General features: G+C 46.7%; 1 protein-coding gene across 2 annotated transcripts in view; it reads right to left on the bottom strand.

Annotated features, from left to right (window-relative positions):
• Nucleotides 1-706: 706 nt before the first annotated feature.
• The window catches only part of LOC111955169 (ribosome biogenesis protein bop1), a 99,555-nt gene continuing 74,861 nt past the window's right edge, over nt 707-25,400 (bottom strand). For both annotated transcript variants that reach the window (XM_023975285.2, XM_023975286.2), the window contains exons 4-11: nt 15,732-15,886; nt 15,463-15,580; nt 14,202-14,303; nt 13,358-13,570; nt 10,632-10,793; nt 10,333-10,413; nt 10,132-10,201; nt 707-859 (exon numbers count right to left, since the gene is read on the bottom strand). In XM_023975285.2, coding sequence (XP_023831053.1) covers nt 723-859; nt 10,132-10,201; nt 10,333-10,413; nt 10,632-10,793; nt 13,358-13,570; nt 14,202-14,303; nt 15,463-15,580; nt 15,732-15,886 — 1,038 coding nt within the window. In that variant the 3' untranslated portion in view covers nt 707-722. The remainder of the gene's footprint in view (nt 860-10,131; nt 10,202-10,332; nt 10,414-10,631; nt 10,794-13,357; nt 13,571-14,201; nt 14,304-15,462; nt 15,581-15,731; nt 15,887-25,400) is intronic.

The raw sequence follows: 25,400 nt of genomic DNA, 5'->3' as shown, positions 1-25,400 counted from the left end.
GTAGTAGTAGTAAGTCCATGTGTATGGGTGGCTAAGGGTATGGTAGTTAGTAGTAATGATGATGGTAGTGTAGTATGATGTAATGATGATGGTTGGTAGTAGTAGTAGTATATGATTGATATTTGGTGGTATATGCGTAATCCCTAGTAGTAGTAATGATGATGGTAGTAGTAGTAGTAATGATGATGATGGTAGTAGTAGTAGTAGTAATGATGATGGTAGTTGTAGTACTGATGTAATGATGGTGGTAGTAGTAGTAGTAGTAATGATGATGGTAGTTGTAGTAGTGATGTAATGATGATGATGGTAGTTGTAGTAGTGATGTAATAATGATGATGATAGTTGTAGTACTGATTTAATGATGATGGTGGTAGTACTAATAATGATGATGATGGTAGTTGTAGTACTGATTTAACAACAAAACGTTGTTCCTGCCAATAAAGCAGATTGAATTTGAGAGACCAGTTTATAGTGCGGCGTTGCGTCGTGCCTGAAGCCTTAAGCCTTATATGGGCCATACACCACAACCCCTCATGTCTTTTTGCTTAATTATAAACTGGTTACAGTGGTTATTGGGATACCCCAGACGGTACACTATAAAATCATTCTGTCCGTCAACACATACAGTCTGTTCAGTGATGAAGACACAGACACCTCAAAACAGAGGGGAGGATTTTAAGAGAGCACCCATTAGGAGGAAAGAGACTGTATGAGGAGGAGACTTACAAGCACACGGCCACCAGGCAGACGGCTGGGTTGGGGTTCCACGCCACGCTCTTCACAGCTCCGCCCACCTCCAGAGTCTTCATGCAGCGCCCCGTGTTGACCTCCCAGAAGCGCACAGTGAAATCGTCTGAGCCTGGAGGGAGAGAGAGGGTCAAAGGTCAGACTACAGGGTTAACATGGGGCCCTTAACAGCAATGTGTGTGTGTGATTGTGTGAGAGAATGTGTATGCGAGCGTGCGTAAGTGTGTGACTGTGTGCGTGTGCTCATACATGCATCACAGTCACACTTACGCCAGTCAGTAAACTGGTCAGCTCAGCCCCAGCAGCAGCAGGTGTGGTCTCCGGACACCGCGCGTCGTTGAGTTACCACAGCGTGAAAGTCTTAAAGTGGCTCATAAATAAACTGGGAAAGCTCTGAGCTAGCAGGCTGACTAACCTCAATGAGAGGGGAGCAGAAACTAAATGGTGGAGGGGTAGAACAGAGTAGGAGAGTAGACGAGAGGAGGAGAGTAGAGGAGGAGAATAGAGGAGGAGGAGAGTAGAGGAGGATAGGACGAGAGTAGAGGAGGAGAGTAGACGAGAGTAGAGGAGGAGGAGAGTAGAGGAGGAGAGGAGGAGAATAGAGGAGGACGAGAGGAGAGGAGTAGAGGAGGAAAGTAGAGGAAGAGAGCCGAGGAGAGAAGAGAAGTAGAGGAGGAGGAGAGTAGAGGAGGGAGGTGGAGGAGGAGAATAGAGGAGGAGAGAAGAGGAGGAGAGTAGATGAGGAGAGGAGGAGAGTAGAGGAGGAGAGTAGAGTAGAGTAGAGGAGGTAGAGGAGGGAAGTAGAGGAGGAGGAAAGTAGGAGGAGAATAGAAGAGGAGAATAGAGGAGGGGAGTGGAGGAGGAAAGTAGGAGGAGAATAGAAGAGGAGAATAGAGGAGGGGAGTGGAGGAGGATAGAAGAGGAGGGGAGTAGAGGAGGAGGAGAGTAGAGGAGGGAAGTAGAGGAGGGAGTAGAGGAGGAGGTAGAGGAGGAGAGTAGAGGAGGAGAGGAGGAGAGAAGAGGAGGTGTAGAGGAGGAGAATAGAGGAGGAGAGAAGAGGAGGAGAGAAGAGGAGGAGAGTAGCCGAGATGAGAGGAGAGAGTAGAGGAGGAGAGTAGAGGAGGAGAGAAGAGGAGGAGAAGAGGAGGGGAGTAGAGGAGGAGAGTAGAGGAGGAGAGTAGAGGAGGAGAGTAGAGGAGGAGAGTAGAGGAGGAGAGTAGAGGAGGAGAGAAGAGGAGGGGAGTAGAGGAGGGAGTAGAGGAGAGGAGAGGAGAGGAGGAGAGAAGAGGAGGGGAGTAGAGGAGAGTAGAGTAGAGGAGAGTAGAGGAGGAGAGTAGAGGAGGAGAGTAGAGGAGGAGAATAGAGGAGGAGAATAGAGGAGGAGAGTAGAGGAGGAGAGTAGAGGAGGAGAGGAGGAGAGAAGAGGAGGGTAGTAGAGGAGGAGAATAGAGGAGGAGAAAGAGGAGGAGAGAAGACGAGATGAGAGGAGGAGAGTAGAGGAGGAGAGTAGGAGGAGAGAAGAGGAGGGGAGTAGAGGAGGAGAGTAGAGGAGGAGAGTAGAGGAGGAGAGTAGAGGAGGAGAGAGAGGAGGGGAGTAGAGGAGAGGAGAGGAGAGTAGAGGAGGGGGAGAGGAGAGGAGGAGAGTGAGGAGGAGAGTAGAGGAGGAGGAGAGTAGAGGAGAGTAGAGGAGAGGAAGAGAAGAGGAGTAGAGGAGGAGAGTAGAGGAGGAGGAGAGTAGAGGAGGAGGAGAGAAGAGGAGAGAAGAGGAGAGAAGAGGAGGAGAGTAGAGGAGGAGAGTCGAGGAGGGGGAGAGGAAGAGGAGAGTCGAGGAGGGGGAGAGGAAGAGGAGAGTCGAGGAGGAGAGTCGAGGAGGGAGAGTCGAGGAGGAGAGTCGAGGAGGAGAGTCGAGGAGGAGAGTCGAGGAGGAGAAGTCGAGGAGGAGAGTCGGGAGGAGAGTCGGAGGAGGAGAGTCGGGAGGGAGTAGAGGAGAGGAGGGAGAGTAGAGGGGGGAGAGTAGAGGAGGAGAGTAGAGGAGGAGGAGAGTAGAGAGAGGAAGAGAAGAAGAGAGTCGAGGAGGAGAGTCGAGGAGGAGAGTCGAGGAGGAGAGTCGAGGAGGAGAGTCGAGGAGGAGAGTCGAGGAGGAGAGTCGAGGAGGAGAGTCGAGGAGGAGAGTCGAGGAGGAGAGTCGAGGAGGAGAGTCGAGGAGGAGAGTCGAGGAGGAGAGTCGAGGGGAGAGTCGAGAGGAGAGTCGAGGAGGAGAGTCGAGGAGGAGAGTCGAGGAGGAGAGTCGAGGAGGAGAGTCGAGGAGGAGAGTCGAGGAGGAGAGTCGAGGAGGAGAGTCGAGAGGAGAGTCGAGGAGGGGGAGAGGAGGAGAGGAGAGGAGGAGGAGAGTAGAGGAGGAGAGTAGAGTAGAGAGAGTAGAGGAGAGTAGAGGAGAGGAAGAGAAGAGGAGTAGAGTAGGAGGAGAGTAGAGGAGAGGAAGAGAAGAGGAGTAGAGAAGAGGAGGAAAGTAGAGGAGTAGAGAAGAGGAGGAGAGAAGAGGAGGAGAGAAGAGGAGAGAGGAGGAGGGAGAGAAGGAGAGAAGAGGAGGAGAGTAGAGGAGGAGAGTAGAGGAGAAAGTAGAGGAGAGTAGAGGAGGAGAATAGAGGAGGAGAGCAGAGGATGGAAGTAAAGGAGGAGAGTAGAGGGGGAGAGTAAGGGGAAGAGAGGGGGAGAGTAGAGGGGGAGAGCAGAGGGGGAGAGCAGAGGGGGGGAGCAGAGGGGGGGAGTAGAGGGGGGGAGTAGAGGGGGAGTGGGCCTGGTTCGTGTCACTACTAGACAGGGGTTTAGGGGTTAGTTGATGGGGAGGCTGTGTTGATGAATAATATTGTGATATACAGTAACAGTGGGAAAGTGCAGATAAAACCTAAAGGTAATGTAGCATATCTTTATATTTCAAAAATAGAATATACACCTCTTCAATACATTATCAATACCTTGTGTGTGTGTGGTTGACATATGCGTTAAAAGTTATCTGTGTGAGTGTGTATAATACACATCATAAGTAGCAGACATGGCGGGCCGGGACAGGTTTCCTGGCCAGCCCACTGCTCATCAGCTGAGTGAAAACAGACTGCCTCTGCCTCTCCAACTGCCGGTCACAATGTGTGCATCCCCAAATGGCACCCTATTCCCTATATAGTGAACTACTTTGGACCAGAGTCCATAGGGCCTCGTGGGACACAGCCAATGACACATCGGGCCCCTCTGCACACARTAACTCACTAATGCCTTCTGGGAGCGCATGCAGTATCAGACTACTGCCAAAGGATCATTTGCATTTGACAGGCTTTTTCTCTGCCACTATACCTCTACTGGTTTCATCTCTATGTTACGGACATGGAGGGGTTATATTTCTAGTAACCTCCTGTATTGGTCTGATTTTGCAGTTTGGTTTGCCATCACAGCTTTATTAGGAGCCATGGCGCAGTGAGATTTCTCAACCTTTCTTTTGGACAATACTTTGGCATGAAAGAACTTTAGCGTCCGTTGGTCTTCCCTTTCCTGTTGAGGTTGGTTTGAGAAAGAAAGATTCAGGTCCTAATCAGAACCACAGGAGCCAATCGCTCCTTACTGCTGGCACACAATACGGACATCTGGGAACTCACAGACGCTACGCAAACCAACCACCTTCGATAACACCACCACGGACGCTCAACCTCTCCAACGTAAGAGTGAGAGGTAATAGTAAAATAGTTGTATTTTAACTTCTATACCTGAACGCTCCATAAATGCAAGGAAAACACGGAGGGAAAAACAGATCCTGGACAAACATAATCTATTTGAAGTACTGAGCTCTCTGGCAGAAACAGATATAGAACTGGAGGGACAGGCCCGACCCGACCCGACCGGGAGGCTGCATCCAGGGCTGCTGGTGGTTTAGAGAGAAAGTGAGAGAAACTCGTCCGTCAGGCAGCACAGGCGTTGGAAAGGAATCACTAGTGTATGAGAGATCTAGAGCTGTGAAACTGTTAAGAAGTCACAACTATGCTGTTCCTTTTCTACTGAGGGACTTCCTTCTAGGTCCATTTCAATGGTTTCCTCTGAAACACATCCAGGAGTGTGCTTACTCGCCTACTTGAGAATACGACAAGGAGAATATTTTTATGTCAATCTGACATAAATACAAGGCTGTGTCACTGGACAGGATGAGAGCATTTAGCAAATGTAGAGAATAAAACTAAAACGGGCGTGTGGTTTGTAACCTCAGAGCACAGTTCAAGGCTCAGTTGTCGAGGGCAAACCACAATGTAAGTCAACAGATGGGAGCAGCGCTATTGGTCAGCACAATCAACTGAGGCTCCAGGGGGAGGTACTTTGATGGAGTAGGGACTTTTCTCAGAACCTCCTCGGTTTGACAAGACTCACACCTGGTCCAAAGTACACACATTTACATTCCTCATCCTCTTTCCTACGGCACTCCTTGGCTTCTGCAAAGCCCAAGGTACAGTTACACACATTTACAATTCCTCTTCCTCTTTCATACAGGAACACACTTGGCTTTGAAATCCCACCTGGTCAGTAAACAAACCAGTTGACCAATTCCTACTTCGTTCTAGCAGACTCCTTTGTTGAACAGCCCCAAGGTATTAACAACACATTACATTCCTCTCCCTCTTTCTAGGCACACCTTCAGTTTGAAACACCACAAAAAAGGGCCGCACGGTACAGTAACACCACAAACATTTACATTTCCTACTCCCTCACTGTTCTCAGGACACCTGGTTTTGACAACCACAACAGCCCAAGCATCAGCCAGAACAATTATAGCTATTCCTCCTCCTCCTTGCTGCGGGCACTCTCCTTGGACTTTGAAAAGCCCTACCACGGTAGTCAACACCAACATTACACTCTCTCCTCTTTCTACGGCACTCCCCTGTTGGTTTAGAAAGCCACAACCAGCTCAAGTGGTAAAGTATAACCAACATCGTACCAAATATCCTAACCTACCTTCTATTCCATAGGGTACCAACACCATCTATGAGATTTGGAAAATAGGCCCACACGATTCGTAGGCATAACAATCCATTACCATTACCTCTCCTCTTTCTCTAGGACCACCTTTTAGGCTCTTGCGAAAGCCCAAGTAGTACTATACTAAACACATCGATTACTTCCTCATCCATCTTCTAGGGAGCTCCTTGGTTGGAAAGCCCATGGTTCACCGCTTAACGAACATTCACTCCTCTCCTCTTTCCTAGCGACACCCTTGGTTTGAAAAGCCCTAAGCGTAGTAAGCAACATTATATGTCTCCTCTCTGCCTTTCTAGGATCGGCCTTTGGTTTGAAAAGCCAGGCAGTACAAAACATCTCATTCCCTCTCTCCTTTCAGTTCTGGTGAAAGCCCAGTAGTAAAATTATCCTCCTATGTTTGGAACACCATGGTAAGCGCGGTAAGTAACACACATTACATTCCTCTCACTACTTTCTAGCGCCAACACAACAAAAACAGAGACCGAGCGCATTCATATTAACAAACAACAGGGCCGGCGCCCAGAACTATCGACAATATCCGACGAGCGCCGACCACATCGACCCTCAAATACACACATCACACCAAGAGTCACAACAAGGAGAACGAGAGCCCGCGAGAGAGAGAGAGGAACTCCAACGAGACACGAGAGAAGCACCGAGAACTACACACGAGACGGAAGAGCCGAAAGAAACCGACGCGAGCGCCAGAACGAAGACGAGAGCGCGCGATAACGATGAGGCGCGAAGAGCAGCACCGAGCGCAGAGACGAGAGAGCGCGAGAAGAAAATAAAGAGCGCGACGAGAGAGCGCCGAGAGAGACAGCGGACAGGCCAGCGAGCCCATTTCATGAGCGAGCGCGTGCGCAGCGACCACACGCCTTCCCGAAAAGCCACGCGAGCGAGAAGCCGAGAAGAGAGAGGAGAAGCGAGAGAGACGATGACGCAGAGCAGAGCGAGAGAGACGAGAGCGCGCCGAACGAGAGACCGCAGCCGACATGAGAGGAAGACCAGCGAGAGAGGCACCCGAAGAGTATTACCGAGAGCATCCAGAGAGCGAGAGAATGAGAACCCACCGACACGCACGGAGAACCATACACGAATCGAACCGAGAGAGAGAAGCGAGACGACGAAGAGCGAGACGATGAGAAACGGACATAAACGAGAGAGACGAACGAGAGAGAGAGAGAAAACGAGCGAGAGAGCAGAGAAAAGAGAAGAAGACGAGAGAAAGAAAGAGAGAGAGAAAACAGAGAGAGAGAAAACCGGAGAGAGAGAGAGAAACGACCGAGGAAAGAGAGATTAAGAGACGAGAGAGAGAGAAGAAAACGAGAAGAGCGAGAGAGAAAACGAGAGAGAGATGAAACGAAGAGAGAGAGGAAGAAAACAGAGAGAGAGAAAACGAGAGAGAGAGGAAACTGAGAGAGAGAGGGAGACAAGATGAGAGAGAGAAAACGAGTAGAAGAGAGGGAAAACGAGAGAGAGAGGAGAGAACGAGAGAGAGAGGAGAACGGAGAGAGGGAGAACGAGAGAAGAGAGGAGGAGAAACGAGAAGACTAAGACACGAGAGAGAGGGAGAACGAGAGAGAGACACGAGAACGAGAGAGAGAGAGGAGAACGAGAGAGGGAGCACGGAGAAACGAGAGAGAGGGAGAACGAGAGAGAGCACGAGACGAGAGAGAGCAGAGAAGGGAGAACGAAGAGCGCGAGAGAGAGAGCGCGAGAGAGAGAGAGCGCGAGAGAGAGAGCGCGACGAGAGAGAAGAGGCGCGAGAGGCGAGAGAGACGAGACGACGAGAGAGAGAGAACGAGAGAGAGAGCGAGAGAGAAGGAACGAGAGAGAGAGAACGAGAGAGAGAGAACGAGGAGAGAGAACGAGAGAAGAGAACGAGAGAGAGAGAACGAGAGAGAGAACGAGAGAGACGAGAACGAGAGAGAGAGAACGAGAGAGAGAGAACGAGAGAGAGAGAACGAGAGAACCGAGAGGCGAGAACACGAGAGCGAGAACGAAGCGAGAGCGAGAACGAGAACGAGAGAAAACGAACAAGAGAGCGAGAACGAGAGAGAAAACGAGAGCGAGGGAGAACGAGAGACATCTAAGAGACATCCCTGTTCTGTACTTCCATAAAAAGCTGGTGACATTCCAATCCTGGCCGGCGTGTGGAGGGAGGAATTCTGTCCTTCCCAGTCCTTCCCACTAGGGAAGGGTTGAAGGTTGAGGGTTCAGCCCTAGTCAGATTTCAGAGGGAACGCTGCCTGTCAGGGAGGCTAGAGCTGGAGGAGCTGCCACTGCAACACGCAACCTATTGTGGCCACATCATTAGTAGGGAATGTTGAGCCAGGAACACCAGAACCCACGTTTGTTTACTGCTGGGAGTGTGGGTGTGAATATACCGTACACAGTCAAGCCCCAGTGCAACCCAGGATGCTCAGTACAATGTACTGCTTGTGTCCCAAATGGCACCCTATTCCCTACGTAGTGCACTACTTTTGACCAGAGCCCTATGAATGCCATTTGGGATGTAGTCTATAACTGTCGCTATGCAACAAAATGAAAAATAAGCAGCATTATCAAGGCTATGAAACTAATTCCAGTCCTGAGAGAATGCTCTGAGTAGGGTCGGTCATCATCATGTTTTACAGGTTTGGACGTGCCCAGACAGACAGTCCCCTATCTAGAGACAGGGCGGGTCAAAGTCATTATTAAAAGTCACCACACACTGATATAGAATGAATTATCTGTGAACCCTAACACAATAAGAAAGCAAAGTGGTGGGAGGTGAGGGTGGTAGGGGGCGGCGGCTGCAAGTCCTAGGAGGTTGTCAACTGCCATTATTACTGTGGGAAAGAGGGCTTTACGACTGGTTGAATATATTTTACTGCAAGATAAAAGAGTGGCACTGACTGTAGTGGTTTTGCATATGGGCCTTTATTAAATCCTTTGTTATGGACGACTTAACAGATATTGACACTAAATTGCTGCCTCGCAGCCTTGCTCACTCATTCCCTCCTTCACCTCTATCTCCTRTGACTAGCCCACGTCACCTCCCTCCCTCTCCAAGGGCCTGTTACAGCTGTGAACGGAAAATGAATCAAATCAGGTGTAACTGACATCCTTTTGGAGTTCAATCGGTAGGCTATTGACCCGCCTTTCAGTGTTTAAATGAAACTACACATCATACCGTATGAATAACAGGACAGTATGTCTCCATGGCTTGGGGAATAGGAGTCACATGCCTGTCGTCGTAGAGTAAGGCCAGGGAGCAAAGACTATTTAAAAAAGTTAGATTGTTATTAAAAGTTATAAAAATTGATGTGACCATTTTACGTTATACATTTTTTGGCGCACAAATGATAAATCCGCCGTGCTCTTTTCATACTGTACAGTATCTAGAATACTAGCAATAATCAAACCTATTCAGACTACGATAGGCCTTAGTCCTGGTACGGAACAAAGACTTTCCAGACATACAGTAATACTGCATGCCTGTGGAAAGACACAGCCACCGTAGTTTTATATGAGCAAGGCCTTTACTTCATATCTGACAGTGTGCCCCAGGCCCAGACCATATTAAACTGATGGAAACTACACAACACTGAGTGAGCAATCCACAGACGCTCCTTCCTTAACCTCACCTCCATCTTATTCAATTCACTTCTATGTATATCAAGTTACCGCTTTCAATGGTACACATCCTTTTCCTGGTAAGAATCTTTAGTCAATGCGATGTGCGTAATTACATTGCTTCTGTTTTGCCTGCTACCCTTCATCACAGAAATCCAAACCACGAGGGATGATTTTCTACATAGCACCAACATTAACAGCCTAAGTAAAGTCGTAGCCTATTGTTCTCTGCCTGACTGTGGCTGTGGAGAAAAGACAGGCAGCCAGAAGCTATAAAAGACACAAAGACAATTTGCGTCTTGGATGGATGAAGGGAAAGGAGACACACTAGGAGATCTGTGATTGATTTATCATCCTAGACGTGTTCCAGTAATTATGGCCGCCTAGCTGCAGAGCCTAAATGCATCTGTGCTCATCTCCTGGTCTGTAAACCCTGGATTCTTTCCAGCCTCTCTCTCCCTCTCTGATCCAGACAGCCCCAGTATGGGTCACCTGTCTTACGCTACACATCTCAGCACTGCCTGGAGAACAATGACATCATTGCTCAAGTTTTGGGGGATGATGTAAGCAGTCAGTTAGCTACTGACTCAGAAAGAGCAAGACAGTTCGCTACTGACTCAGACAGGCAAAATGAAGAAAAGGAGTGCCAGGGAGACAGTTAGCTCCTGACTGAGAAAATTGCCAACTGAAGAGCTAGCCAAACAGAGTCAGAGACGTTACTACATTGATGAATAGTGAGCTAACACATACCTGAGACCAGCCACTGGCCGGTGGGAGACGCACTGATGGAGCGCACCAGACTGGTGTGGCCACGGTACACCTATTGAGAGGACACATCATTAAGGTCATGATTGATGCCCACTTAACATACATTTTTAGGCCCATCAGCCCATGAGGTACATTTCCAATCAAATATCACACACAGAAATTCACATTCAGTGGTTGACCTACCAGGGACATGGTGGTGGGGAAGGGCTGCAGGTCCTTGGGTTTGGGCAGCTTGGGGATCAGATCTTCTGGATTCACATTCACCTGTGGAGACCAAGTGAGATGAATAGAGTTGAGTCACGAGTGGAGAATCACCTAATTGATCTGACAATATAGAGGTCCTTCTAAATGAGCCACATAGCTTCACTTATAATATTTGCAGAATGCACACCAACAAAGTCCTTCTATTATAAAAATGATTCCGGCAACTGGTTAACTATGAACTATTTAGCTAGACATTCAGGCGGGGTCTCTAGTCTCACCCTCATCTTGCGCTGGCGGGGACACAGGTAAAGGTCAAGGCAGCGTTCGAAGCGCTCGTGGATGAAACGGGAGAAAGCGGGCACGGCCCTCAGACAGGAGTGTTTCTGGGGGAGGAACGGGAGCTTCCTGTCTTCTGCATCCTGCTGCTCCCACGCCAGTCTCTGACAGGGGGAGGAAGAACCAATGGTTAGTCTAACTGTATACTGATGACTGGTCTGTGTACTGGTTAGTGATTGGTCTGTATACTGATGACTGGTCTGTGTACTGGTTAGTGATTGGTCTGTATACTAATGACTGGTCTGTGTACTGGTTAGTGATTGGTCTGTATACTAATGACTGGTCTGTGTACTGGTTAATGATTGGTCTGTATACTGATGACTGGTCTGTGTACTGGTTAATGATTGGTCTGNGTCTGTATACTAATGACTGGTCTGTGTACTGGTTAATGATTGGTCTGTATACTGATGACTGGTCTGTGTACTGGTTAATGATTGGTCTGTATACTAATGACTGGCTGATAAGTTATGAATGATTGGTCTTCCTACTGTAGCTAATGAGGGATTAACAAAATGTTACAGTTGATCTATGCTACAGAGTTGAGGTACTTTGCCTACAGTATATAGTGCAGGCCATTTTACTATAGACAAAGTTAAGGTATTTCAAGAGTGGGACTTATGTCTGCAGGCAACTAACTGTATGATGTACACTAACGTTCAAAAGTTTAGGGTCACTTAGAAATGTCCTTGTTTTTGAAAGAAAAGCAAATTCTGTCCATTAAAATAACATAAAATTGATCAGAAACACAGTGTAGACTTTGTTAATGTTGTAAATTACTTTTGTAGCTGGAAACGGCAGATTTTTCATGGAATATCTACATAGCAGTACAGAGGCCCATTATCAGCAACCATCACTCCTGTGTTCCAATGGCACGTTGTGTTAGCTAATCCAAGTTTATCATTTTAAAAGGCTAATTGATCATTAGAAAACTCTTTTGCAATTATGTTAGTACAGCTGAAAACTGTTGTCCTAATTAAAGAAGCAATAAAACTGGCCTTCTTTAGACTAGTTGAGTATCTGGCGCATCAGCATCTGTGGGTTTGATTACAGGCTCAAAATGGCCAGAAACAAATAACTTTCTTCTGAAACTCATCAATCTTTTCTTGTTCTGAGAAATGAAGGACATTCCATGCGAGAAATTGCCAAGAAACTGAAGATCTCGTACAACGCTGTGTACTACTCCCTTCACAGAACAGCGCAAACTGGCTCTAGCCAGAATAGAAAGAGGAGRGGGAGGCCCCGGTGCACAATTGAGCAAGAGGACATGTACATTAGAGTGTCTAGTTTGAGAAACGGACGCCTCACAAGTCCTCAACTGGCAACTTCATTAAATAGTACCCGCAAAACACCAGTCTCAACGTCAACAGTGAAGAGGCGACTCCTGGATGCTGGCCTTCTAGGCAGAGTTCCTCTGTCCAGTGTCTGTGTTCTTTTGCCCATCTTAATCTTTTATTTTTATTGGCCTGTCTGAGATATGGCTTTTCTTTGCAACTCTGCCTAGAAGGCCAGCGTTCTGGAGTCGCCTATTCACTGTTCACGTTGAGACTGGTGTTTTGCGGGTACTATTTCATGAAGTTGCGGACTTGTGAGGCGTCTGTTTCTCAAACTAGACACTAATTATTTTAATGGACATTTTTTTTTGCTTTTCTTTAAAAAAACAAGGACATTTCTAAGTGACCCCAAACTTTTGAAAGGTAGTGTATATCAGAGTTATACAGCAAGTTCTTTTCATGATCAGTTAAAATCAATTGATCATGTKATTTCAGATACGTCAGGGTAGCCTCACGATACATCTCAATATTGGCCACCAATATTGGATATTTGAGTGATATCTAATAAAAGTGACCTATACCTGAATATACCCGGGTGGTTTAGGTTCATTTCCCATYCTTTGTGGGCTCTGCCTGTCAAGCAGCAGAAGGGTACATTTCCTGATGTACTGTTAGCTGATAATGTTTACTTTACAAGCTACCGGTAGAAACTTTGTACAGTTGGCTAAACATAGTGATAAGTACACCTAATGTACTTTTATCTCCCACCAACGTAGGCATACCTAGCGAAATTAGCTAACATTATCCCATTTCAACATTGTTTTTAACAGTATTTAATCATGATTGCCGCTGACAGACATGATAGGATACATTGACTGATGGACCACTTCAAATTGGCTAACTAGCTAATTACAGACCATATCATGGCTAGCTGACATGCTAACTTTCAGGGGATAAACTAGATGGCTTGATTTGCTTGCCATCTATAGTGGTGACGACAGTAGTCCACAGACAACTTTACCAGGACGAGGACTTGCCGTAGTCAAGCTCTTTCCAAAAGCCTAATCTCTGATAAAGCAAGCTAATTCCAAATGGATAGGCTACCCTAACGTATCTGAAAATACATGATCAATTGATGTTTACTGATGTTACTTGCTGTATAACTCTGATAGAGATACATGTGGAATAATCTGAACTGTGTAGTTCTGACTGTGATGATATTAAAACCAAATAGTTCTAACATCTATTTAACAATCTCTTGAAAACGGCAGATATTTGTTAAATCGAACGCTCTGCACCGTATTGTGACTTTTTATTGATCATGACTTATACTATTACAAAGACTATGAACATCATGTTATTCACATTAAGAATTTTGGGATGAATTAAGTATTTACCTCTTCCTCTGTGAGAAGGTACTCAGGCGGAGGGTTGTAGGACTCCTCGTGTCCGGGCAGCCTCATCTTGGGGGCGGGGACGTGCATCTTGTGGCGCCCCAGGATGGCGTTGGGGTCCTCCTTGGCCCACAGGTCGTAGTACTGAGGGGTGCGCTCTTTGGGCTTACGGGGCTTGATCCAACCCATCTTTATGGCATGGACCAGCTTCGAAACCTGGGAGAGAGAGAGACAGGCCAACAGTAGTGGTGAAACTTAAGTGTGTGTGTGTGTGTTTGCGTAAACACATGTCTAAAACGAACGTACAAAGATTCAATCAAACAGTATTAAAATGGGGGAGAATTTGCTCTGCTTCGTAAAATCTAAAAGACTAACTTGATTAATGAGTGGAATAGAACCAAACCGACATTAATAAAAAGTATTGCTGGGCTAATAAAGCTACGGTTTCTATCTTTTTATTGTTGAGGGTTTGGGGGGGTCTCTAACGTCTCGAAGCCTCCAATTTCAGAACCCCCATTATAACACAATTTCACCTCCGCTTCCACTTGAAAAACTATGCGGGGATCATTACATTCTAACGCCACACATGTGTGAGCAGTTAGGATTCAAACTGGTGGTAACGCCTGCTATATATTTATTGTAAATATATATTAACAGCATAAAACATGAAGCTGTTGAGTGAGCAGAGAGGAACAGAGAGGTATTTAGAATGGGGAGAGAGAGAGAGCGGGAGAAAAATAGAGAGTTTGAGAGAGAAAAAGCGTTTGAGAGAGGTAGACAGAGAGAGTAAGAAAGAGAGTTTGAAAGAGGTAGACAGAGACAGTGTGTAAGAAAAAAAGACACCTACCTTCTCCTTCTCTATGAGTGAGGGGATGAAGCTCCGTTTGTCCTGGGGCCTGTTAGTCACCGGATGAATCATGACCTCGTTCGTGAAGAAGTCCACTGACGACTAAAAGATAAACACAGCGTTTATGAGAGAGAAAAAGAGATRGTTTATTGGTCGCGTACACAGTTTGCAGATGTTATCGCAGGTGCAGCGAAACACTTATGTTATTTAGCGCCAACAGTGCAGTAATATCTAGCAATACAAAACAAGACACACAATAATAAATAAAAAAATATCAGAATAAGCTAAATACATTTGGAACACAGCCTGAAGTCTGAAGTAAACAAGGTCTGCTAGGATTGAAGACAGACCCTTGTGAAACAAACGTCTGGGAACCCATAGTTTAATAGACAGCCCAATTACTGTGGACTGGAATCATTGGACCACCAAAGTCCAAGACAGGTAGCTGATGACGACATTACAGAGTTAGCCTGCTATATTCTTATTTTACAGTCCTCGTGTTAAAAGTTTAAAAACACTTGTTTTTGCCCCTGACAAATTAGTTAATATGATTCTGTAATAACTCCGGCATTAACGAGATTCCATGATAGCCATGACACCATCTAGATTCTAGACACTACAGCAGTGGCTTCTTAATTCAACACTATTCATTTAAAACGTCTCCCGCAAACCCTGTTAACTGCAGCACAGGAGAACTCACTCCTCTCCAGACGTGGGTTCAACTACTATATGAAATCTGGCAAATACTTTGAGCGTTTGCTCCCGTCTGCCTGCAGTGCCAGTTGGGCGGGGTTTGCAATTGTTGGACATTTCTATTGGTTCCATTGCAACACGCAACTCAATAAAATCACAGCTAAAGTATCTGAAATGATTTCTGATTGTATTTGAACCCAGGTTTGCTTTCGGCTGACTTGTTCTAAGTGACGAGGAGTGGAGTGCAGACGAGGTTTGGGTTATGTGGAGAACATAAGTGGATGGGCTAATGAACTGAGGTCTAGTTTGCTCTAATGGCTGCTATGCTTTAGCCATTATCTGCTCAGTCATTTAACAAAACAGAGCAGCCAGCCGTCAACACAGTGAAAACTGGGTCGTATTCACTAGGCACCAAAAAAATAAAAATAAATATGGACTGAAACAGAGAGGGAGTAGCAGAATTGGTCCAATAAGAAACACTTGTTTACTTTTCTGTAAAAAAACGTGTTGCTACGTTTGGCCCAAATGAATAGGACCCTGATACAGGCAGTGAGAGGGCAGTCTTTACCTCGTACTCGTTGAAGTTGACGTCGCCAAATTGACCCTTCTGGAGGCGGTGTACCAGGTCCACCTGCTCGTCTGTCAGACGAATGTCTGAGGCTGTCGTCTTGTCATGAACCGTACGCCTGGTGGAGGGGGAGATGGAGGGAGAGACCAGATGTGAAAACAGGTTCACAGATACTCTTCTCCCAGAACAAAAGCACAGAGAAAGAAGAGCGAGCGTGCGTTAGAGAGAGGGTGTTGGAGAGAGAGCTAATCTGCTCCTTGTCATCTCACCAGTAGTCTGGGTTCTCCATCTTGTCCAGGAACTCATCCAGCTCGTCTTTGCTTCTGATGGGCTTAAAGATCTTCTTCCCGTCCAGGTTATACCCGATGTGAGGGTAGTCCTGGTACCACTCCATGGGAACGTTGCCCACCGTGTTACGAATGTCCTAGGACAGAAAAGAGGGAGGAAGAGAAGGACATGTTCAATAACCTTGTTTAACAACACTTGAGGACAAGGTGTTTGTCTTCCCATTAGATTGCTTGCTCAGGGCTGTTACAGTCCTTCATATCATTTTAATTGTTGTTGMMTTTTTTTAAACTCTGGGCGAGTGGAATAAATAGCGGATTATAATGCTATGGGAGTAGAGTACAGTTTTTCTGGCCTGGAAACACTCTCACCCTCATCATACTTGTCCCATTTTCCTCCCTTTATGAATACCTTTGGCTGGATGGGCTTGGGGGGGGGGGGGGGGGGGGGGGGGGGGGGGGGGGGGGGGGGGGGGGGGGGGGGGGGGGGTAAGGTGGGTTACAGGTGCAGGCCTGGCCTGGTAAAAATACCTCAGCTCATTCTACATCCCGTTCTCATTCACAACTGGCGGTAGGACTACAAACTGTTCTTAGACGATAGGACTTATTAAACCAAATGGGTACAGTCTGAAAAAAATAAATGTCTTTGTCTGAGAAATAATACACAACCCGACTCACATGGGTGGGTGCGTACCACACCGACTCACATGGGTGGGTGGGTGGGTGGGTGTGTTCGTCGCTCACGCACACACACACACACCACACAACACACACACACACAAACACACACACACACACCACACAAACACACACACACACACACACACACACACACACACGACAGCTGAAAGCTCTCAGAAGTAGTGAGCCACTTTAAAGTGGGGCCTGCACCTGTGAGTGATTTCAATAAAAACACCCCTACCAGATCCAATTAGGAGGGAGTGGGCAGCCGTGTCACGCTTTTTCTCACAGCCACAGCCAGCTGGGTAGCCCCCTTCCACACACACAGTGCCCATCTCAAAGCCCCCACTCATTACACACACACTGAATGGGCATTGGCCCTGCTCTATAGAACTACTCTGAGTGAGGTGGAGGAGGTGGTGTCTGTTGTATGATAAGGGTCATGCAACATCAGCCTATTCCAGACTGTGAATAAGCACGGACACTTCATTTGTGCTAGCAGTATCTCCTCTTTGCAAGTTAGTGGATTTGTTGGCCCACAGTGTTGAAGTTCTATGCAAGTATTACTGCAGATAACAAGGGAGCCGGAAGAAACAGAAACAGGAGAAAAACTAATGTGACATTTCCTTGTCTGGAACACATTATCTAACAGGCTGGTTGTTAATGGGGGACCTCTATAAAGGTCACCCTCGCTGGTTGTTTGCTGAGATCAAATCTCTAGTGGACTATCAGCCTATGGAGACAACTACATGCTACTCAAGAACAAAACATGTAGGCAGTGATATGCCGGCAGATTGTCAATGGTTCCGTACAGTGGTTTGCTAACCTACGCCTAACCTTAGCCCTTGACGTAACCTTTAACCTAACTTACTATCCCAACCTACCCGTAACCAGGCCGTTCCATCTCTAGGCATAACCTATAAACTGCATTCTTCGCATTGATGTGCCTGGTCTGCACATTAATTCGGCCTATTCATGGCAAGACAAAGCACCTGAACTTGGACTTGCAGTACATCACACACAAGCTACACTTGTACTAGACCCAGGCTCTTCACACAAGCTAACTGTACTAGACCAGGCTCTTCACAACAAGCTACACTGTACTAGACCGGCTCTTCACAACAAGCTACACTGTACTAGACCCAGGCCCTTCACAACAAGCTACACTGTACTAGACCCCCTTCAAACAAGCTACACTGTCTAGACCAGGTCTTCACAAAAGCTCACTGTACTAGACCCAGGCTCTTCACAACAAGCTACACTGTACTAGACCCAGGCCTTCACAACAAGCTACACTGTACTAGACCCAGGCCCTTCACAACAAGCTACACTGTACTAGACCAGGCCCTTCACAACAAGCTACACTGTACTAGACCAGGCCTTCACAACAAGCTACACTGTACTAGACCAGGCTTCCACAAGCTACACTGTACTAGACCCAGGCCCTTCACAACAAGCTACACTGTACTAGACCCAGGCCCTTCACAACAGCTACATGTACTAGACCAGGCTTCCAAAAGCTACACTGTACTAGACCAGGCCCTTCACAACAAGCTACACTGTACTAGACCAGGCCTTCACAAACAAGCTACACTGTACTAGACCCAGGCTCTTCACAAAGCTAACCTGTACTAGACCAGGCTCTTCACAACAAGCTACACTGTACTAGACCCAGGCACTTCACTTACAGCTACAGTGTACTTAGACCAGGCACTTCACTTAAAGCTACAGTGTACTAGACCCAGGCACTTCATTAAAGCTACAGTGTACTAGACCCAGGCACTTCACAACAAGCTACACTGTACTAGACCCAGGCACTTCACTTAAAGCTACTGTACTAGACCAGGCACTTCACTTAAAGCTACACTGTACTAGACCCAGGCCTTCACTTAAAGCTACAGTAACTACTAAACAGAGGAGAAGCACTCAGAAGAGAAGGACAGCCAGCCACCAGGACAGCCTTGTGTTGCTCAGCCTGGGTGATGACACCCACCTGGCCTGATGGCCAGCCCCAGCCCCCCTGGCCTGCCTCTCACACCACTGCCTTTCTGCTTCACTGGGGCCTGGAGAACTGGAGGAGAGAGAGCGGAACAGGGCCAACGACAGACAAATGTTCCATTTCACGAGCTCCAGAATCACACAGACGACTTCTGGGCAAGCGATAGTTTCGGTCCACAGGATCGAGTTTCACCGGAGAGTGGGCTCTCACCTCCTTCCAATGCGCCGAGGGAGGAAGCGAGCGAAGCAAATGAGATTCAACGAGATGGGTTAGAATAGTGATTTATGGATTATTGTTCCGATGTGTCGGCAGAATGTTGACTCCTGTTTTCTTCATCTGAACTTTCGAACGCAACCGTTTATTTTTTTACTACGGTAAGGATGACTCCAATACACACAAGAATTGTATAACAGAAACTAGCAGGCCCATATGACAACCCAATAGGATTCAGCCCGAAATAATACATTTCAAATAGACTAAGAACAATAGCGTCGAATCCCAGAGTTGACAAGAGCCAGCGGGAGTTAAAGACAATTTATGGTTGAGCCGAAAAAGTGGTCGGAGACTCCGTATGGAGGGTGTGACGCAATTGCGGAGCCTCTGGAGGATTGTGGAGGCCGTATTGACCTCCGTACCACATTGCCGTGCGCCTCTCAAATTTTGTAACAACGCGGAGGGCTCTGCATAGCTCCGCATTGACATGATTGGTTGACGGTAGGATGGGGTGGGAGGTCCTGTATAAACACAAAGTCACTTCCTTGACAACAGCTCTGCTCAAGAACTCTGCGCTGCTCGCGAAGCGCAAGAAGTATGAATGCCCTGACATTTACTTTCACCAGAAATGCTGCACGYCCAAAAACAGAAGAACAAAGACTGCTTACTCATACTCTACCATCACACAGTCATGATGCCAAGACCACTCTGTCCATTCATCATAGCCCATTCATCCTGAATGGGAAGGAGAACGTACAGTAGGGCTATTCTTATATTGACCCGGAGTGTATTAGCTGGCTTTACCCAATGTTTTTTCAGCACTTACAAAAGGCTGCTTGTTGTCGCCTGGCTGGCTGCTGTTAAGCTGGGATGTCAGGACTGAGTGTCAGGCTGTGACTGCAGGGAGTGACTGCTGGACTGGTCAATGCTGTGGGCCCGAGAGGGCTGCGACTGTCTAGTCCAACACACTCATAACTGGACAGTATGTGTGTGTGTGTGTGTGTGTGTGTGTCTCGTCTGTATGTGCACGCGTATGTGTGCGTGTGTCTCGACCGGGACAGCACAGATAGGGACACACAAGACTTGACTCCATACAGAGAGAGTAGAGACTGCAGTGCACCACCTGCTTTCAATCGGCCAGCCAAACACTGGGCTTTATTAAGTGTCAGTCAGCCAGGCTGGGTTCTGTCAGGGTGAGGAGACTTCCATGGAAAATGTCATTAGATTGGATAGAGAGGCCTGCTTTGAATGGACCTCAAGGCACAAAATGGTGCTTTGGTGGAGGGACAGAGTGGGAAGGGAGGGAAGGGAGGAGAGGACCAGGGCCTGTATTTATAAAGCCTCTCACAGTAGGAGTGCTGATATAGGATCAGGGCCTGTATTTATAAAGCCTCTCACAGTAGGAGTGCTGATATAGGATCAGGTCCCCCTCCTGTCCAAGTAACCATGTTCAACCGTATTCATCCCAGATCAACAGGTTCGGCTGAGGGTGTTATCCAGTACAGATGGAGGTTTAAATGGAGGGTGTTGGTGGTCTAATATTTATTAAAACTTTGCCCCTCTCAGGTAGGTTCTTTCTTTACAATGTTTCAGCTAGTGTGTCCCAGCCAGCACACCCAATCCAGTGTCTTAACGAGATGACAACATCAAACAGACACCTCAGCGTTCTCATWGATCTTACAGCGGGCGGAGTGCAACATGACACCTCTCCTTTTCAGCAGGACCCACTCTTAAAAAAAGCCCTCTCTGACCCCCTTCACTCCCAGTGTGTGTGTGTGACCCCCTCCCTCCTCAACACTGGGGCCACACCGTGGGTCTAACTGGCTGGCCATTGAGTAACACTACACTGTGATAAGTCAACCAGCCTGATCACTGTACAGTCCTGTCATCACTATTATCAAGTCATCTATCATTTGAGAATTGAGCATGCTTAGCCACCTCTTTCTCTTAAAGTGTAAGGAAATCACTTCTCACAGGCCTATGGGGAAAGACAACATGAGGACGGGTGATGACACCATGAAATTAGATAGGACCAATGGGCCGATCATAACTGAATCATGACTTGTATGGTACTTGGTTCAGCTCCCAGTAAGTATTTAGAGTGCTTGAAAACCAGACAAAATTATGCACCAAATAAATCTGCTACGCCAATTGTTTTCAATGAGAACAATACGTTTGAAGAATGCAGAACTGCCATGCATCCGTGTTGTATGGCATTTGGTTTGGAACCGGCCTCAGGAGTGGAAGGAAAACCATTGGCAAACACATGCCAATGGGACAGCAGGTCCAATTAGAATAGCATTCTAAGCTTGCCTTCATCCACACCTCTGATTATGCCAACCAGGATGCACGTTCGCCAGGGCGCGTAGCTGGCATGAGGTGGCGCTCAGCCTGCCATAGACAGGCCAACCAACTCTACCAGGTCCCAAAACTTCAGAACTCTCAACTAAAACGATCAATAACACTGAGGGAGGGAGGGAAAAMAATAAAATGAGTAATTAACTACAATGACCATACTCCATTGCGCCGGTTCTTTCCGGCTCGGACAGAGATGTTTTTATTTCACCAGGTAGGCCAGTTGAGAACAAGTTCTCATTTACAACTGCGACCTGGCCAAGATAAAGCAAAGCAGTGCGACAAAAACAACAGAGTTACACATAAACAAACATACAGTCAATAACATAATAGAAAAATATATGTACAGTGTGTGCAAATGTAGAAGAGTAGGGAGGTCGGCAATAAATAGGCCATAGAGGTGAAATAATTACAATTTAGCATTAACACTGGAGTGATAGATGAGCAAGTAGAAATACTGGTGTGCAAAACAGCAGAAAAGTAAATTAAAACAATATGGGGATGAGGTAGTTGGGTGTGCTATTTACAGATGGGCTATGTACAGGTACAGTGATCGGTACACTGCTCTGACAGCTGATGCTTAAAGTTAGAGGGGGAGATATAAGAGTCCAGCTTCAGTGATTTTTGCAATTCGTTCCAGTCACTGGCAGCAGAAACTGTAAAGAAAGGCGGCAAAAGGAAGTGTTGGCTTTGGGGATGACCAATGACATATACCTGCTGGAGCACGTGCTACGGGTGGGTGTTGCTATGGTGACTAGTGAGCTGAGATAAGTCGGGGATTTACCTAGCAAAGACTTATAGATGACCTGGAGCCAGTGAGTTTGGTGACGAATATGTAGTGAGGGCTAGTCAACGAGAGCATACAGGTTGCAGTGGTGGGTAGTATATGGGGCTTTGGTGACAAAACAGATGGAACAGTAATAGACTACATCCAGTTTTCTGAGTAGAGTGTTGGAGGCTATTTTGTAAATTATATCGCCGAAGTCAAGGATCGGTAGGATAGTCCGTTTTACGATGGTATGTTTGGCAGCATGAGTGAAGGAGGCTTTGTTGCAAAATAGGAAGCAGATTCTAGATTTAATTTTGGATTGGAGATGTGAGTCTGGAAGGAGAATTTACCCAGACACCTAGGTATTTGTAGTTGTCCACATATTCTAGGTAAGAACCGTCCAGAGTAGTGATGCTAGTCGGGCGGGAGGGTGCGGGCAGCAATCGGTTGAAGAGCATGCACTGGGAAGGGGGGGCTCTTATTCCCCATGGACTTTACAGTGTCCCAAAACGTTTTGGAATTAGTGCTACAGGAAGCAAATTTCTCTTTGAAAAAGCTAGCCTTAGCTTTCCTAACTGACTGAGTATATTGGTTCCTGACTTTTCTGAAAAGTTGCATATCGCTGGGGCTATTCGATGCTAATGCAGAACGCCACAGAATGTTTTTGTGCTGGTCAAGGGCAGTCAAGGGCTATATCTATTCTTAGTTCTAAATTATTWTTWTTATTWTTTTTTTTGAATGGGCCATGTTTATTTAACCTCTCTTGGGTAGAAGGCAGTATTTTCACATCCGGATGAAAAGCGTGCCCAAAGTAAACTGCCTGTTACTCAGGCCCAGGGGCTAGGATATGCATATAATTGGTGGATTTGGATAGAAAACACTCTAACGTTTCTAAAACTGTTAAAATTATGTCTGTGAGTATAACAAAACTGATATGGCAGGCGAAACCCTGAGGACAAACCACCCCCCCCCTCCCAAAAGAAATTCAGCCTACCAATGTTTTCAATGGCTGTCACTTTTATTATAAGGCGAAATCCTCCCAGAATGCTGTTCCTAGGGCTCCCACTAGATGCCAACAGTCTTTAGAAAGAGTTTCAGGCTGGTTTTTGGAAGAATGAGCCAGAAATTGTAGTTTTTCTAGGTGGCTCCCATTTTGGCTGTAGTGTTTCCAAGCGTGTGGAAGAGAGCGCGTTCTTTGGTATTTTTCTCCGGTAAAGATAATAACGATTCTCCGTCTTAAATTGTATCATTTATTTACATATTAGGGTACCTAAGGTTTGATTATAAACGTTGTTTGACTTGTTTGGAAAAGTTTATTAGTAACGTTTGGGATTAATTCTGTATGCATTTTGATGGAGGGAAACTGGGTGGATTATAGACTGAAGCGCGCCAGCTAAACTGAGTTTTTATGGATATAAAGAAGGACATTATTGAACAAAAGGACCATTTGTGATGTAACTGGGACCTTTTGGAGTGCCAACAGAAGAAGATCAAAGGCACTTATTAGTTCACTTTATTATATCGGTTGAAATATGTTTTCATGCTTTTGTATGAGGGGCGTTGTCCTCAGATAATCGCATTGTGTGCTTTCGCCGTAAAGCCTTTTTGAACTCTGACACAGCGGCTGGATTAACAAGAAGTTAAGCTTTATTTTGATGTATTACACTTGTGATTTTATTAAAGTTAAATATTTATAATTCTGTAGTTTGAATTTCGCGCTCTGCAATTTCACCGGATGTTGGCCAGGTGGGACGCTACCGTCCCACCATAAGAAGTTAAGATGGTGAAGAAGGCACTTTAAAAGAGCAACCAGGCATCCTCTACTGACAGGATGAGGTCACTATCCTTCCAGGATACCCGGCCCAGAAAGGACTGCTCGCTGAAGTGTTTCAGGGAGCGTTTGACAGTGATGACGGGTGGTCGTTTGACCACAGACCCATTACGCATGCAGGCAATGAGGCAGTGATTGCTGAGATCCTGGTTGAAGACAGCAGAGGTGTATTTAGAGGGCAAGTTGGTCAGGATGACCAAGATTTAGGGTTGTACCTGGTGGGTTCATTGATCACGTGTGAGATTGAGGGAATCTAGCTGAGATTGTAGGACAGCAGGGGTGTTAGGCATGTCCCAGTTTAGGTCACCTAACAGTACAAACTCTGAGGATAGATGGTGGGCAATCAATTCACATATGGTGTCCAGGGCACAGCTGGGGGTTGAAAGGGGTCTATAACAAGCGGTAACGGTGAGAGACATGTTTCTGGAAAAGTGGATTTTTAAAAGTAGAAGCTCGAATTGTTTGGCTATCTCTGCAGTAGATTGCAAATCCGCCCCCTTTGGCAGTTGTATCTTGTCGGAAAATGTTATAGTTAGGGATGGAAACATCAGGATTTTTGGTGGCCTTCCTAAGCCAGGATTCAGACCGGGTTGGTGGAGTGTGCTAAAGCAGTGAATAAAAACAAACTTAGGGAGGAGGCTTCTAATGTTAACATGCATGAAACCAAGGCTTTTACGGTTACAGAAGTCAACAAATGAGAGCGCCTGGGGAATGGGAGTTCTGCTAGGGGCTGCAGGGCCTGGGTTAACCTCTACATCACCAGAGGTACAGAGGAGGAGTAGGATAAGGGTACGGCTAAAGGCTATAAGAACTGGTCGTCTAGTGTGTTCGGAACAGAGTAAAAGGAGCAGATTTCTGGACGCGGAAGAATAGATTCAAGGCGTAATGTACAGACATGGGTATGGTAGGATGTGAGTACAGTGGGGGTAACCTAGGCATTGAGTGACGATGAGAGAGGTTTTGTCTCTAGAGGCACGATTTAAGCCAGGTGAGGTCACCGCATGTGTGGGCAAGTGGAACAAAAGGGCGAGCTAAAGGCATATTGAGCAGAGCTGGAGGCTCTACAGTGAAATAAGACAAAAATCACTAACCAAAACAGCAATAGACAAGACATATTGACATTAGGGAGAGGCATGTGTAGCCGAGTGATCATAGGGTCCAGTGAGTAGCTAGGCGAGCTAGAGACACTGATTCAGACAGTTAGCAGGCCGGGGTTAGCAGATGGGCCATAGGGGGATGTCGCAACGGCAGACCAGTCGTGATGGATCGGCGGAGCTCCGTGTCGGCAGCAAAGGGTCCAGGCCAATTTGCAAAAGAGGTATTGAAGCCCAGGAATTGTCTGATAGATCACTTCGGCTAGCCGGGAGATGGGCCTAGCTCGAGGCTAACTTCAGGCTAACTGGTGCTTGCTTGGACAGAGACGTTAGCCAAGAGTAGCCACTCGGATAGCAGCTAGCTAGCTGCGATGATCCAGTGTAAAGGTTCAGAGCTTGCGGTAGAAATCCGGAGATGTGGTAAAAAAWTTTTTTTTWAAGTATTCCGATATGCTCTGGGTTGAAATCGTGCTGTGTAGACTGGCAGGAATTGACCGGGCTGAGGCTGGCTGATGTCCGAGTTAACGGTGATGACCGCTAGCAGTGGCTAACTGACTACTAGTAGCTAGTTAGCTGGCTAGCTGCTGATGGGGGTTCCGGTTCTAAAGTATAAAAAATAGCAGATCCGTACCACATTGGGTGAGGCGGGTTGCAGGAGAGTATTTTCAGTCCGTAGATGGAAATTGAGATAATAAATATTACAAATATATAC

This window comes from Salvelinus sp. IW2-2015, linkage group LG30 (assembly GCF_002910315.2).
Source record: "Salvelinus sp. IW2-2015 linkage group LG30, ASM291031v2, whole genome shotgun sequence".
Taxonomy (NCBI): Eukaryota; Metazoa; Chordata; class Actinopteri; order Salmoniformes; family Salmonidae; genus Salvelinus; species Salvelinus sp. IW2-2015.
The sequence above is the reverse complement of the archived record's forward strand: the minus strand, read 5'-3'. Positions and strand labels throughout refer to the sequence as shown.